At 55.6% G+C, this 11,671-nt stretch overlaps 1 protein-coding gene across 1 annotated transcript; it reads right to left on the reverse strand.

The window, feature by feature from the left end:
• Positions 1–2,056: 2,056 nt before the first annotated feature.
• LOC133359132 (E3 ubiquitin-protein ligase Rnf220-like) lies at positions 2,057–11,671 on the reverse strand. The gene is made up of 11 exons (XM_061577526.1): positions 11,454–11,671; positions 9,970–10,012; positions 9,072–9,223; positions 8,536–8,707; positions 8,177–8,270; positions 7,359–7,445; positions 6,175–6,233; positions 5,777–5,852; positions 4,793–4,901; positions 4,380–4,454; positions 2,057–3,191 (listed from the first exon to the last, which is right to left on the reverse strand). The coding sequence occupies exons 1-11, from the start codon at positions 11,517–11,519 to the stop codon at positions 3,120–3,122; spliced, it is 1,005 nt and encodes a 334-aa protein (XP_061433510.1). The 5' UTR covers positions 11,520–11,671; the 3' UTR covers positions 2,057–3,119.

The following is an 11,671-nucleotide window of genomic DNA, read 5'->3' on the forward strand; positions in this document are numbered from 1 at the left end:
GGTATTGTGGTCTATGCAAACATGACTCCTCGTAAAAAAAAGGTGTCAGTTTTGTTGCCAGATAGAAGGGTAAAAAACCAATTATTACACGAGTCTGTTTCCGCCGCAGGTCTGTGGGCACCACAATACAGGACCTCTCCAGCTACGCGTCCCAACGCACGAGGAGGCCGTCATGCAGGGCAACGGCCGGGTAGGTCGTCGGGCTTGAGTCATGCTTGCCAGATTGAACCCTGCGCCGACATTTCAACAGAGGTATCTGTGGGCGAGACTATTCATCGCGAGGGGGACCAAGGCCACAACCCTCGAGGCGAGTCGCTGCTCTGGGGCATGGAGTCAACTGGAGCTCTGCAACGATTCGAGGCAGTCGTGCTTGCACACCTCCTGTCCTGTGGCAAGCGAGATGATGCATCCGCATTTCCGTGCTGTGCCCCCTTCCTGTGAACGCATCCTCCTGCAGCACCTCAAGCCAGCGGGACAACTGACCTCAGGGTTGATCTATGCGCAAGGAGGATTGTAAGGCGGCATGGTCCGTCCGTATGGTGATCCGCCTGCCATACAAGTCGGGCTCGTACAACTGGATGACGTACACAATGGAAATTCGTTATTTTCTTTGGACCTATCAGCTACGTGACTTTACTGAAAGACGAGACCAGTTTGAGGCTTTTGAAAGGGCAGCCTTAAATGTGACGGGTATCTCAGTCGTAATAAAATCACGATCTTCAGCGAAAGAGGAAACGCAAAACATTTGCAGATGAGAGCTCGGAGGCAGACGTGACACTTGAGGGGAGGGAGAGGTTCAAAATAGAAACATTGTATGTGGTCATTGATCAGCTGGTGGCATGCCTTGGGTGTCTAACAGTGATGTCACAGTGGAAAAGGTAAATGCACTCTCCGCTGCATATCCATCAGACCTGGACATGAACTTTGCCAACGAACTCATCCAATTCAAGTCTCTCACGCCTGACTCTGAGAAGTGCCCAACTAAATCGCTTGAGTCGTTGCAGGCACTTCAGCTGCTAGTCGGCGTTCTCCAAAAGATGTGCCCAGGAGCTTCACAGGACCATGATCCGGACCTTCCAAGGGCTGCTTTGCGACGTCCCAGCGGAGCCATCCCCACCCCACCCCTCCTCTGAACGACGGTAATCGGGTCCCAACAAGCGGTCGTTAGGTGATTTAGTCGTTCAGCGAGTACGGGAAATGCATGTGGAAGGCAAGATTCGTTTCGGGCAGCATCGAAAGTTACCCCTACCCCCTCGCCCCCACCCCCTCGCCTTTTTTCACCCAAAATGACCTACAGTACTTTATGACATTTAAACAAATGGACAATAGATGAAGATGCTAACATCAATATAAGCGCATTAAAGGAAACGTGGTGAATCAATGCATTGCTATTGACTACTGGCAACAGCCCATCGTGAACAGGGGAATGGTAGGTGAACAAACATTTGGCTCTATGGAGGCACTACACTATACACGACTACACTATACACTACAACAACCACCATTCGCCACTAAGTGGCGGTGACGTCACCACGACGCTTATGCCAGGCCATGTGCACTTTGAGGCCACGTATACACTATACGCTACACTATACACTACTATACACTATACATTGGGCTCTATGGTGGCACTACACTACAATACACTACACCACTATACAATACATTACTATACACTGCACTATACATTACACACTACACTGCTATACACTCCACTATACACTGCACATTGGGCTCTATGGAGGCCTGTCGTGGAATTGCTCGTTAACAGCGATGGTCGCTCAGATGGGTTCCACTGTGTTCACATTCATTGCGGCTCAATAAATTCGAGTTTTATTTTTTTACCGAACTGCGCTTGGACCAGAGCAGCCTCACAATTTACCGAGCAATCCTCCCCGGGGGATCACAAAAGCGGAGCCAAGGGGGAAATAACCCCCCCCCACCACCACTGCTGCCCCCCCCCAAATCAAATCACGGCCTGTTGCACCACACCTCGGGACTGGGACACGGCCGCAAGCAACCCCCGAAGCGATCGCGACCTCGGCAGTCTGGAGGGTCGTGGGAATTGTTTTTATTAATGCATACAATATCACCGCCATCACATTATGTACACTTGTTGAAGAACAAAAGAAATCCGAGCAAAAGAAACGTCGAGTCGTCGGGCGCAGAGAGGCATCCGGCCCAAAATCCCAGGCGACTTTCCTCGCACGCGCAACACAGAGACGACCCCTCTAGTCACACAAGTCGGCGGAGACGATAAGACCACACACACACACGGTCTCAGAATCAACACACGGTCTCAAAATCAACACAAAGTCCCAGACCAAACTCGGCTCCCCGTCATACACTTCCACTTGTCTGGTGATGACGGTGACGACGCTGCCGATCGCGACGACGCTGGACATCGAGACATAGAAAATATCTCCGAGTCCATTCGGATTGTGGGTGGGCGGGGGGGGTCCACATGATGCACTGTGGCTCCCCATCAGCCCTCACGGGTTCACCTTGGCAACCTTCCCCCCCCCCCCAAACCTGACCATGACGAGGGCTCCAGCCTTCAACTGGGTCTGCCCGGCACGGCGACCCCCGAAAAATATCTCTGCTCCTCCCAGCGAACCGCATTCGGTATGCCTCTCGCCGTGGCGACGTGTCGCTTGCCATCTACAAAATGACCTCGTAAATATTCAGTGACGGATTAGGCCTCACCGTGGCTGTGCCTACCATTATTACGTTGTCACCTACTCCACCCTACCAGCGACCCCCCACCAAAAAATTGAGGAAAAATAATCCCTCGGCTCCGCTCGTCACCCTGTCTCGATCGAACGTCACAGCAGACGGGGCGGGCGACCCGCGGAGTGAAGGAGAGACGGCCATTGGAGTAGTCGGGGAGCGCCTCGGCTACGCGGCGCCGGTTCCGTGCCGTTTCACGCGCGAGTCCACGCCGCAGACGGCGGCTCCAAAGGCCGAGGGATTTGGCGAACCTGGACGCTCTGCTTGGGTCGCCGGGGATGGCGATGGCGAGCTCACACGCAGGGTAGCAGGCGGCAGCTTCACTTGTCGGGAGGAGGGGGGCGGCGGGGCTGAATCACGGGTGGTGGAGGCGGTTGTGGGGGGGGGGGTCACAGGTAGACACGGCGGAGGTCGCGAGGCGACGTGATGGCGTTGCAGCGAGGGCACAGCTTCTTGGCACCCTACGGAAGGCGGGGAAATAATGGTGGTCACACGGTTGTCAAGACGGTAACGCCAGCGTGTTGTGAGCAATGCCATTGGGAGGGGAGGGGGGGGGCTGACGCTAATTGGCTCATTATCCTCGTAGCGTTCACGACGACTAAAGTGACGAACGTGTGAGGGGCTGTTAACCCCTCTCCGCCTTCAATAAATTACCAAACACAATACTGAAATTCGAAACTCAAGAGGAGCTTTGTGGGTATTTTGTAAAACATGGATCCTGATGGCACCAGATAACCGTCGAGTCTTGCGAATGACGTCAGGGGGATCTTTACCGTCCACTGTGGAGTAGACGGTGCCGAGTATTTACCAGTGCCGGATTACCCTCGGAGCAACAGTCACTACATGTGTAGCAGCTACACGTGTAGTAGCCACTAATGTAGTAGCTACACGTGTAGCTACTAATGTAGTAGCTACTAATGTAGTAGCTACACGTGTAGTAGTAGCTACTAATGAAGTAGCTAATGTAGTAGCTGCACTTGCAGTAGCTGCACGTGCAGTAACTACATTAGTAGCTACTACATTAGTAGCTACTACATTAGTAGCTATTAGTAGCTACTGCACGTGCAGTAGCTACTAATGTAGTAGCTACACGTGTAGTAGTAGCTACTAATGTAGTAGCTACTAATGTAGTAGCTACTAATGTAGTAGCTGCACGTGTAGTAGCTGCACGTGTAGTAGCTACGGGTCCCGCACTTTCAAGGGCCATCGTGCTAAATGCTTTCAAGCTATCAATTCCGGTTCAGTGATTCTGCACCAGCTCTATTACTATAGTACTACACCGCCTTCAACTTTTACGAACGACCGTGTGTTTATGGTTAGCGATTAGTCGTATTATCTGGCCGTATAGCGAATGAAAAAATACAATTACTTTACTGTGCAAGTAAAAAATTAAAGTGTTTTAATATTTACGTGTTTTTTGTTTAATTTAGGGCCCCTTTATAACATAATGCTACAGGCCCTGCACTAGCTTAATCCGGCACCGAGTATTATTAGGGTTATTGTACCCACAGTAATAACTGGCACGGCCGCTCGATTCGAACCGCAACCGTCTGTGTGCGTGTGCGCGAGTGCTTTGTGGTGTGCGTGTGTCGTGCGTGCGGGTGTGCGTGTGTCGTGTGTGCGTGTGTGCGTGTAACTTGGCTAATCACCAGTGAACGCAGCCAGCACTCCTCACAGTGCACGTGCCAGCACTGCACGGACACGAGCGGCTGAGTGTATGGCTCCTGCAAAGACAAAGATACCCCGTGTAGCATTAACAGACTGCTGGGGCAAGTGCTGTTCGTGAGTAGCACCTATGAAGCCAAATCCACACAAGTGCACAAACAAACACACGTACCAAGACACATATCCACACTCACGTTTTGCGCGTATAGGAATTGTCAATGAAGGGTTTGGAGATTTCATGCAGGAACTGAAACATTGCTACATCGTAGTTTGCTGCGGTGCCTCTCCACGTACGGGTCGACGCACCCTCAATACCTCATCAAGACCCGCATATTCACACAACAGGGGCGGCAGCAGCAGCAGCAGCTCGTGCCGAGTAAACGTGCGAGAGACTCGCCATGCATATGAGGCAGTGGTATCGGTCTCCTCTCTCCACCAGCCTCTCCAGCTCCTGAACCCGGGCCTTGAGCGCCTGGATCATCACGCCGCTGGAGCTGCTGCCCGGCCTGAAAGCGGAAGGGAAAAAGTGTCTCCCCTCGACCGCACGCGCACTGACAGCCTTTTCCACAACAGAGGCCAAGGGCCATTTGGATATTTGTAACATCATTCGCGGGCCATGCAAAATTAGCAACTTAAAAATTTGGCCGTTATGTTTGGTCAAACATTTAATTAACTCACCCCTAACGCGATGGCTGGAACAGACCAAATGATTTTGCGGGCCTTATACGCACCATCAAGGCTGAAGATCTGGACAAGATCGGTCACATTCCAGCTGATTTGGTCAAAGGCACAAGTACAATTATCCTCCATCTAAGCCTACACAGGCCATTGTGGCGAGCACTGTTTAGTGCGCACCCATCAAGGCTGGCGGGGGGCAAGGCCGGGTGGTGTGGCGAGCACCACCGTGATGATGTTTACACACCGCGACAGGCAGGCACTCATTGGGGGAGATGACTGACACACACACAGGCACACAAAGACAAAGATCCCCCAGTGTAGCCTTAACAGACTGTTGGGGAAAGTGCTGTTAATGAGCAGCACCTATGAAGGCCGGCACGGCACACGAGGAGGTGGGTGGCCAGCACCACGCCCGACCGCCTTTGTCTCCCCCGTGGCGATGTTTACACACCGCACCGGGTACTCATTTGAGGCTGAGTCGACCCAGAGGAGGCGCAGGACCGGTTCAGATAATTGTCACTGTGGTGTTGGCCGTGAGCGGGAATCGAACTCGGGTTGCCGAGTTCATAGCGCAGCGCGCTAAACGCTGCACCACCGCTCCCCACACACACACACACGCGCACGCACGCACGTGCGGACACACACATGCACACACACGCACGTGCGGACACACACGCATGTGCGGACACACACATGCACACACCTGTGGATGTCGCTGTTGCGCTGTGTCCTGCTCTTCTCGCTGCTCCCCGCGGCGCTGCTCGTAGACGGAATGTCGTCTGTGGGGGTCGCGGTGGGCCAAAAGAGGTGTCGCAGAGAGGGTGCAGAATCAAGATGGGCGTGTATGCGAGCGTGGACGTGAGCGTGTAGGTGAGCGTGTACTCGAGCGTGTGTGTGTACGTGAGTGTGTACGTGTGTGTACGTGTGTGTGTGTACGTGTGTGTACGTGTGTGCACGTGTGTGTACGTGTGTGTGTACGTGTGTGTGTGTACGTGTGTGTGTGTACGTGTGTGTGTGTGTGTACGTGTGTGTGTGTGTGTACGTGTGTGTACGTGTGTGTACGTGTGCGTAGGTGTGTACGTGTGCGAGCTTGGAACCCACCCTCTGGTCGCTCCCACTTAGGAGGTTCTCCACTCAGCCGCGTACAGGGGACATCTCCACTGCACACGCGCACACACACAGGCACGCATACACACGTGTTCACACGCGCACGCACACAGGCACGCACACACACACACACGTGTTCACACGCACACGTGTTCACACGCGCACGCACACAGGCACGCACGCACACGTGTTCACACGCACACAGGCACGCACGCACACAGGCACGCACGCACACGTGTTCACACGCGCATGCACACAGGCACGCACGCACACGTGTTCACACACACACACAAACAGGCACGCACACGCACACAGGCACGCACGTGCACACGTGTTCACACGCGTACGTACAGACACGCACACACGTTCACACGCGTACACAGTCACGCACGTGCATACGTGTTCACACGCGTACACAGGCACGCACACACGCACACACGTGTTCACACGCGTACACAGTCACGCACACACACACACACGTGTTCACACGCGTACACAGGCATGCACGTGCACCCACTCGTACACGCGCACACGTGCCACTACACCCACGGCGTGTGCGTTACAGGGTGGCATCGATCACGTGTAAGTCAGGGGTAGACCCTGGGGGATCATTGTCAGGGGTCAGTGTTAGGGGGTAGACCCAGGGGGGTCATTGTAGGGGTCAGTGTTAGGGGGTCAGTGTTAGGGGGTCAGTGTTAGGGGGTAGACCCAGGGGGCTGATTGTAGGGGGTCAGTGTTAGGGGGTAGAGCCTGGGGGATGATTGTAGAGGGTCAGTGTTAGGGGGTCAGTGTTAGGGGGTAGAGCCAGGGGACTGATTGTAGGGGGTCAGTGTTAGGGGGTAGACCCAGGGGGATGTAGGGGGTCAGTGTTAGGGGGTAGAGCCAGGGGGATCATTGTAGGGGTCAGTGTTAGGGGGTAGAGCCAGGGGGATCATTGTAGGGGGTCAGTGTTAGGGGGTAGACCCTGGGGGCTGATTGTAGGGGGTCAGTGTTAGGGGGTCAGTGTTAGGGGGTCGGTGTTAGGGGGTCAGTGTTAGGAGGTCAGTGTTAGGGGGTCAGTGTTAGGGGGTCAGTGTTAGGGGGTCAGTGTTAGGGGGTCAGTGTTAGGGGGTAGACCCGGGGGGCTCGTTGTCGGGGTGCCGAGTGTTGTGAGCCGAGGGGCGACGTGGGGCCCTCACTTGATGAGGGCCCCACGAAGGGCCTGCCGCTCCAGGGCGTCCCCCTGCCCGTCCTCGTCGCACGGAACCACGTCCGCCTCCGTGTACCTGCTCGCCGCCCCCGCTCAGGAACTCTAAAGAACTCGCACGGCACGGCAACTCGGGACTGCGACGATACGACGATAAAGGTTTTTATTTTATTGTACCGGGTAAGGCCCGCTGAGCCATGTAGCTCTTTTTCAGAAGCGATCTGGCTCAACAAAAATGATGGCTCTACAAAGATGGATTATCGCGTGGAAAATCATAGCAGCCAAACTGCTCTTGAACACGTCGATTCTAAATGCGGAGAGAAAACCGGAAGACCCGGAGAAAAATCCACGCGACCACGGGGAGAGAGACGCAAACTCCAAATATACAGCAGCAGGCGCCATGCAATACGTGACGTGGATTCACAGGGCATCGATATGAGCCCGCATCTCAAGGCGTTGTATTTCATAGGAGGCGGCCCGAGGAGAAAAGATTGTCCTGCAGCCTGGACTTGGAACACGGTAAGGGAGCTGACAGCACGGACGGCTGAGGGAAGGGAGTTCTCGACTCTAAGGGTAACGTCCCACTGGGCGAAGGTTGACTGGGGAATTTTGATAGGAAAGTCTTCGCTGCAGAAGCGGAGAGTTCCCGGGAGGGCAGCACCCAGAGATGAGAGGGGACTGGTAGGAGAGTATGTGGAGGGGAGCAGAGTGGAATGGAAGGCAGAGGGAGGTTCCCACGGAGGATCTCGTCGAGGCCGATGACTGCCCGTGGCTGCGTCTGCTCGTGAGCTTTGAGTGCCGGGAGGATACTGGGGAGAGCCGAACTGCAGACTCTGATCTCCCTCGACGTCCAACTCCCCCTCACTCTCGTGGCAGACACCGCTGTTCGTTACGAACCCCGAGCCTGCACACGGGGACACGCAGAGGCAGATGCATATACAGAGGCAGACACACGCACACACGCAGACACACGCACACACACGCAGAGGCAGACACACGCACACACACACAGAGGCAGACACACACACACATGCGGAGGGGCTGTTGAACGCCAGCAGTCAAACACAGGCAATCACACACAGTCATGCACAAGGGCTTGGGCAGGGCTTTCATCCAGCAGTGGACGATTCCACCTGGTGACGGCAAACGGCAGGTGCGCGTGCATTCACCGCGGTATCCTCCGACGAGCAGGGAGCTGGCTCGGATGCGCGTCTCCCCGCACCACTCGTACTCCTCAAACGACTCCTCCTCCTCAGAGCTGCTCCCGTCCACACAAACCTTCAGCTCCTCGCGACCACTGCTGCCGCTGCCGCCGCCACCGCGGCTCTCGGCCACACAGCCCTGCTCACACGAGAGCACACAGCAATATGCACCCGTACACAACAACAACCGCCAATCGCACACTCACACGTAGGTACACAACAAGACAAAGATAACCCGTATAGCCGTGACCACTGTTGCGGCAAGTGCTGTTAGCACCTGTGAAGATACCACAGCACAACGGCCGCCATCAGCTACTAAGTGGCGGTGACCCGAGTTCGAGTCCTGGGCCTCCCCTAGGTCAACGTAGCCTTAAGATGAGCGCCTGGCGCGGCGTGTCAACTTCAACACAGGCAGCCAGGTGCGGTGTTGGCCACGGACCCTGCCCATGGTGTGCCCCCCCCCCCGCCCCCCCACCCCTCGTGGCAGGGGCTCGTGGACACACCCGCGAGAGGCAGGCGTTGACGTGCTGGCTGCGCTCGTGCAGGGAGCCCGAGAGCGGACCCCCGCACACGGGGCACGGCTGCGCTTGCTGCGACTGCTTGCGCCGCTTGGCTCCTCCTCCTCCTCCTCCGCCCGACGGCGCGCCGCGCTGGCCTGGCGGGGGAGCAACGGTCGCACGCTGGTTACAAATCAATGTCGCCCATCGAACCACCGGCACGGGTTTGGTGTCGGCGGCGTTCATCCAGCGCGTCGGCTGTCGCGACGTTGCTACAATCCGCGTGTGAGCACAGTCAAAAGTCAGAGCGATTTATCACTCAAGTGAGCATCTAAGGTTGCTCATCACCAGTTTCCAGTCCTGAGCCAGCTGTGGAAATGTCGCATTTCTATGGCAAGACCCTCGTCTATCCACAGAAGCGACTTTCGACATTCCCACAAAGTAGTACCGCTCTTTACAAACAATCGAACCCATGATGATGGGCCGAGTTTAACTCGCAACCTCCCACAACCATAACTAAGCGTACAGTACAGCTGCAGTATTAACTGGGGCGGCCACTGCGCCTGAACCACAGACCCCCAGACCGGTGGTCTACACAAATTTTCAGGAGCGGGGCCACTTTCGCCGTTCAGACATCGTCATTGTGAGAAGGGCCGCCACCCATTGGAAACCGTTTGTGTTTGACAGCACGATGGGGGTGAAGAACACTGCTCAAGAATAATCAGAAAATGCTACCGCTTGGCCATATCGTAGCCTGTTTATCATTGGTTATCAAGCCAGTTCCAATATTGTAGACGTTTTATAATCCTTAAAATACGTTAACTGCAAGGTTGCGGGCACGGGGGAGGGAGATTTCATGCCATCACGTCGTGGGATGTGAGTGCCGTCATGATGAGCCTGGTACCATTCTCTCTGGAGTGCCTCCCTCCCTTCACCCGCATCAGCGCCTGTAAGAGTGGAGACGCACAGAGGGGGGGGGGATAAGATTCAGTGGGGTCACGACCCCCGAAATGGGGACCCACTTAAAGGGAAATCGTTCTTCCTTTACCCAGAACTCGCTAACTGGAGACTCGTACATTTCAGCCTGCGCCGTGACCTTTGTCGGATTCTTCATTTGACGAAAATCCGACTCTTTATTTCGACAGGAGGAATCCGATGAGCTATGAAGCTTTTTTTCACAGGTGATCTTCTTAATATGGGTCACCTTAAAATAGTCTGCGCCTTCAATGGCCAGAGTGAGGAACGGTCAACCACCACAGGACGTGGAGAAACAGGGGCCCCCCCTTACCACCTCCTGACCCCTTAACCAGGGGGCCCCATTAACCCCACGGGGTTCAACTCGAAAACGTAACCCCGAGCCGGGGTCAATGTCAAATGCAACGGCACCGTCAGCTAAGATGAAGCAGTGGAATTACAATAATAGCCAATTTGCTCAATCACAAATGTAACGGAGCTCGGGTCCAGAGAAATACAGCAAGCAGCTTTAAGACGTTAAAACACCAAACGTGAACCTTTTGCAGGGATCACGTCTGCATTAACCACATCTACTGGTGGCGAACGTGCAATGCTTTGTCTTTGAAACCGATTGATCCACGGCAGTAACGGCTTTCTTTAGAGCCGAGTCTCCATCGGTGTTAGCCCAGAAGGCGAACAGCACAGAGACCATGCCACGGTTAGGACTTTAGAGAGCTCAGAGTGAGGTCCCATCACGAACCGTCAATTGTTGGACCCCTTAACTCTCAAGAGAGGACATCAAACATGAAACCAAGACCCCTTCAACACACGCACGGACCCTGAACTGTAGACCCCCCCAGGGGGGGGGGGTCCCCCTTAACTCGAGACCCTTTAAACAAGGGGGGGGGGGGTCCCCCCTTAACTCTAGACCCTTTAAACAGGGGGGGGTCCCTCCTTAACTCGAGACCCTTTAAACAGGGGGGGGGGGGTCCCCCCTTAACTCGAGACCCTTTAAACAAGGGGGGGGGGTCCCCCTTAACTCGAGACCCTTTAAACAGGGGGGGGGGTCCCCCTTAACTCGAGACCCTTTAAACAAGGGGGGGGTCCCCCTTAACTCGAGACCCTTTAAACAAGGGGGGGGGGTCCCCCTTAACTCGAGACCCTTTAAACAAGAGGGGGGTCCCCCTTAACTCGAGACCCTTTAAACAAGGGGGGGGGGGTCTCCCTTAACTCTCCAGACAAACCACGAAAACCCCGCTTCACATTTCCCAGTTCACACAACAACACGCCCCCCCGCCCCCCGCCCGGGCTCGGAGCGCGAGCGCCCCCCCTCGACCAATGGGAGAAGAGCGCGGCCTCGCGCCACCCCGAAGCGCGCTACCAAATTGAGCGCGACTCGTCGCTACCCCCGTCGCTTTCCCGCCTCGAACTCGCCTGCGCGCCTCGCCCGCTCGCCGCCGCCGCCGCCGCCTCCTCCTCCCCGGCCTCTGCCGCCTCCATTGGCGCGGGACGGAGGCGGCGATCGCGGGGCCGTGGTGTCCGATGGCTGCGGATGGTGGCGATGTTGTTCCGTCTCCGCCTCCTCCTCCTCCTCGCCCCCTGACAGCCGCGGCCGCGGCCGCCTCAGTTTTCTGTGATGCCGACTCCAAGGC

This window comes from Lethenteron reissneri, chromosome 64, assembly GCF_015708825.2.
Source record: "Lethenteron reissneri isolate LAM-NWPU_2019-01 chromosome 64, ASM1570882v1, whole genome shotgun sequence".
In the NCBI taxonomy this organism is placed as follows: domain Eukaryota; kingdom Metazoa; phylum Chordata; class Hyperoartia; order Petromyzontiformes; family Petromyzontidae; genus Lethenteron; species Lethenteron reissneri.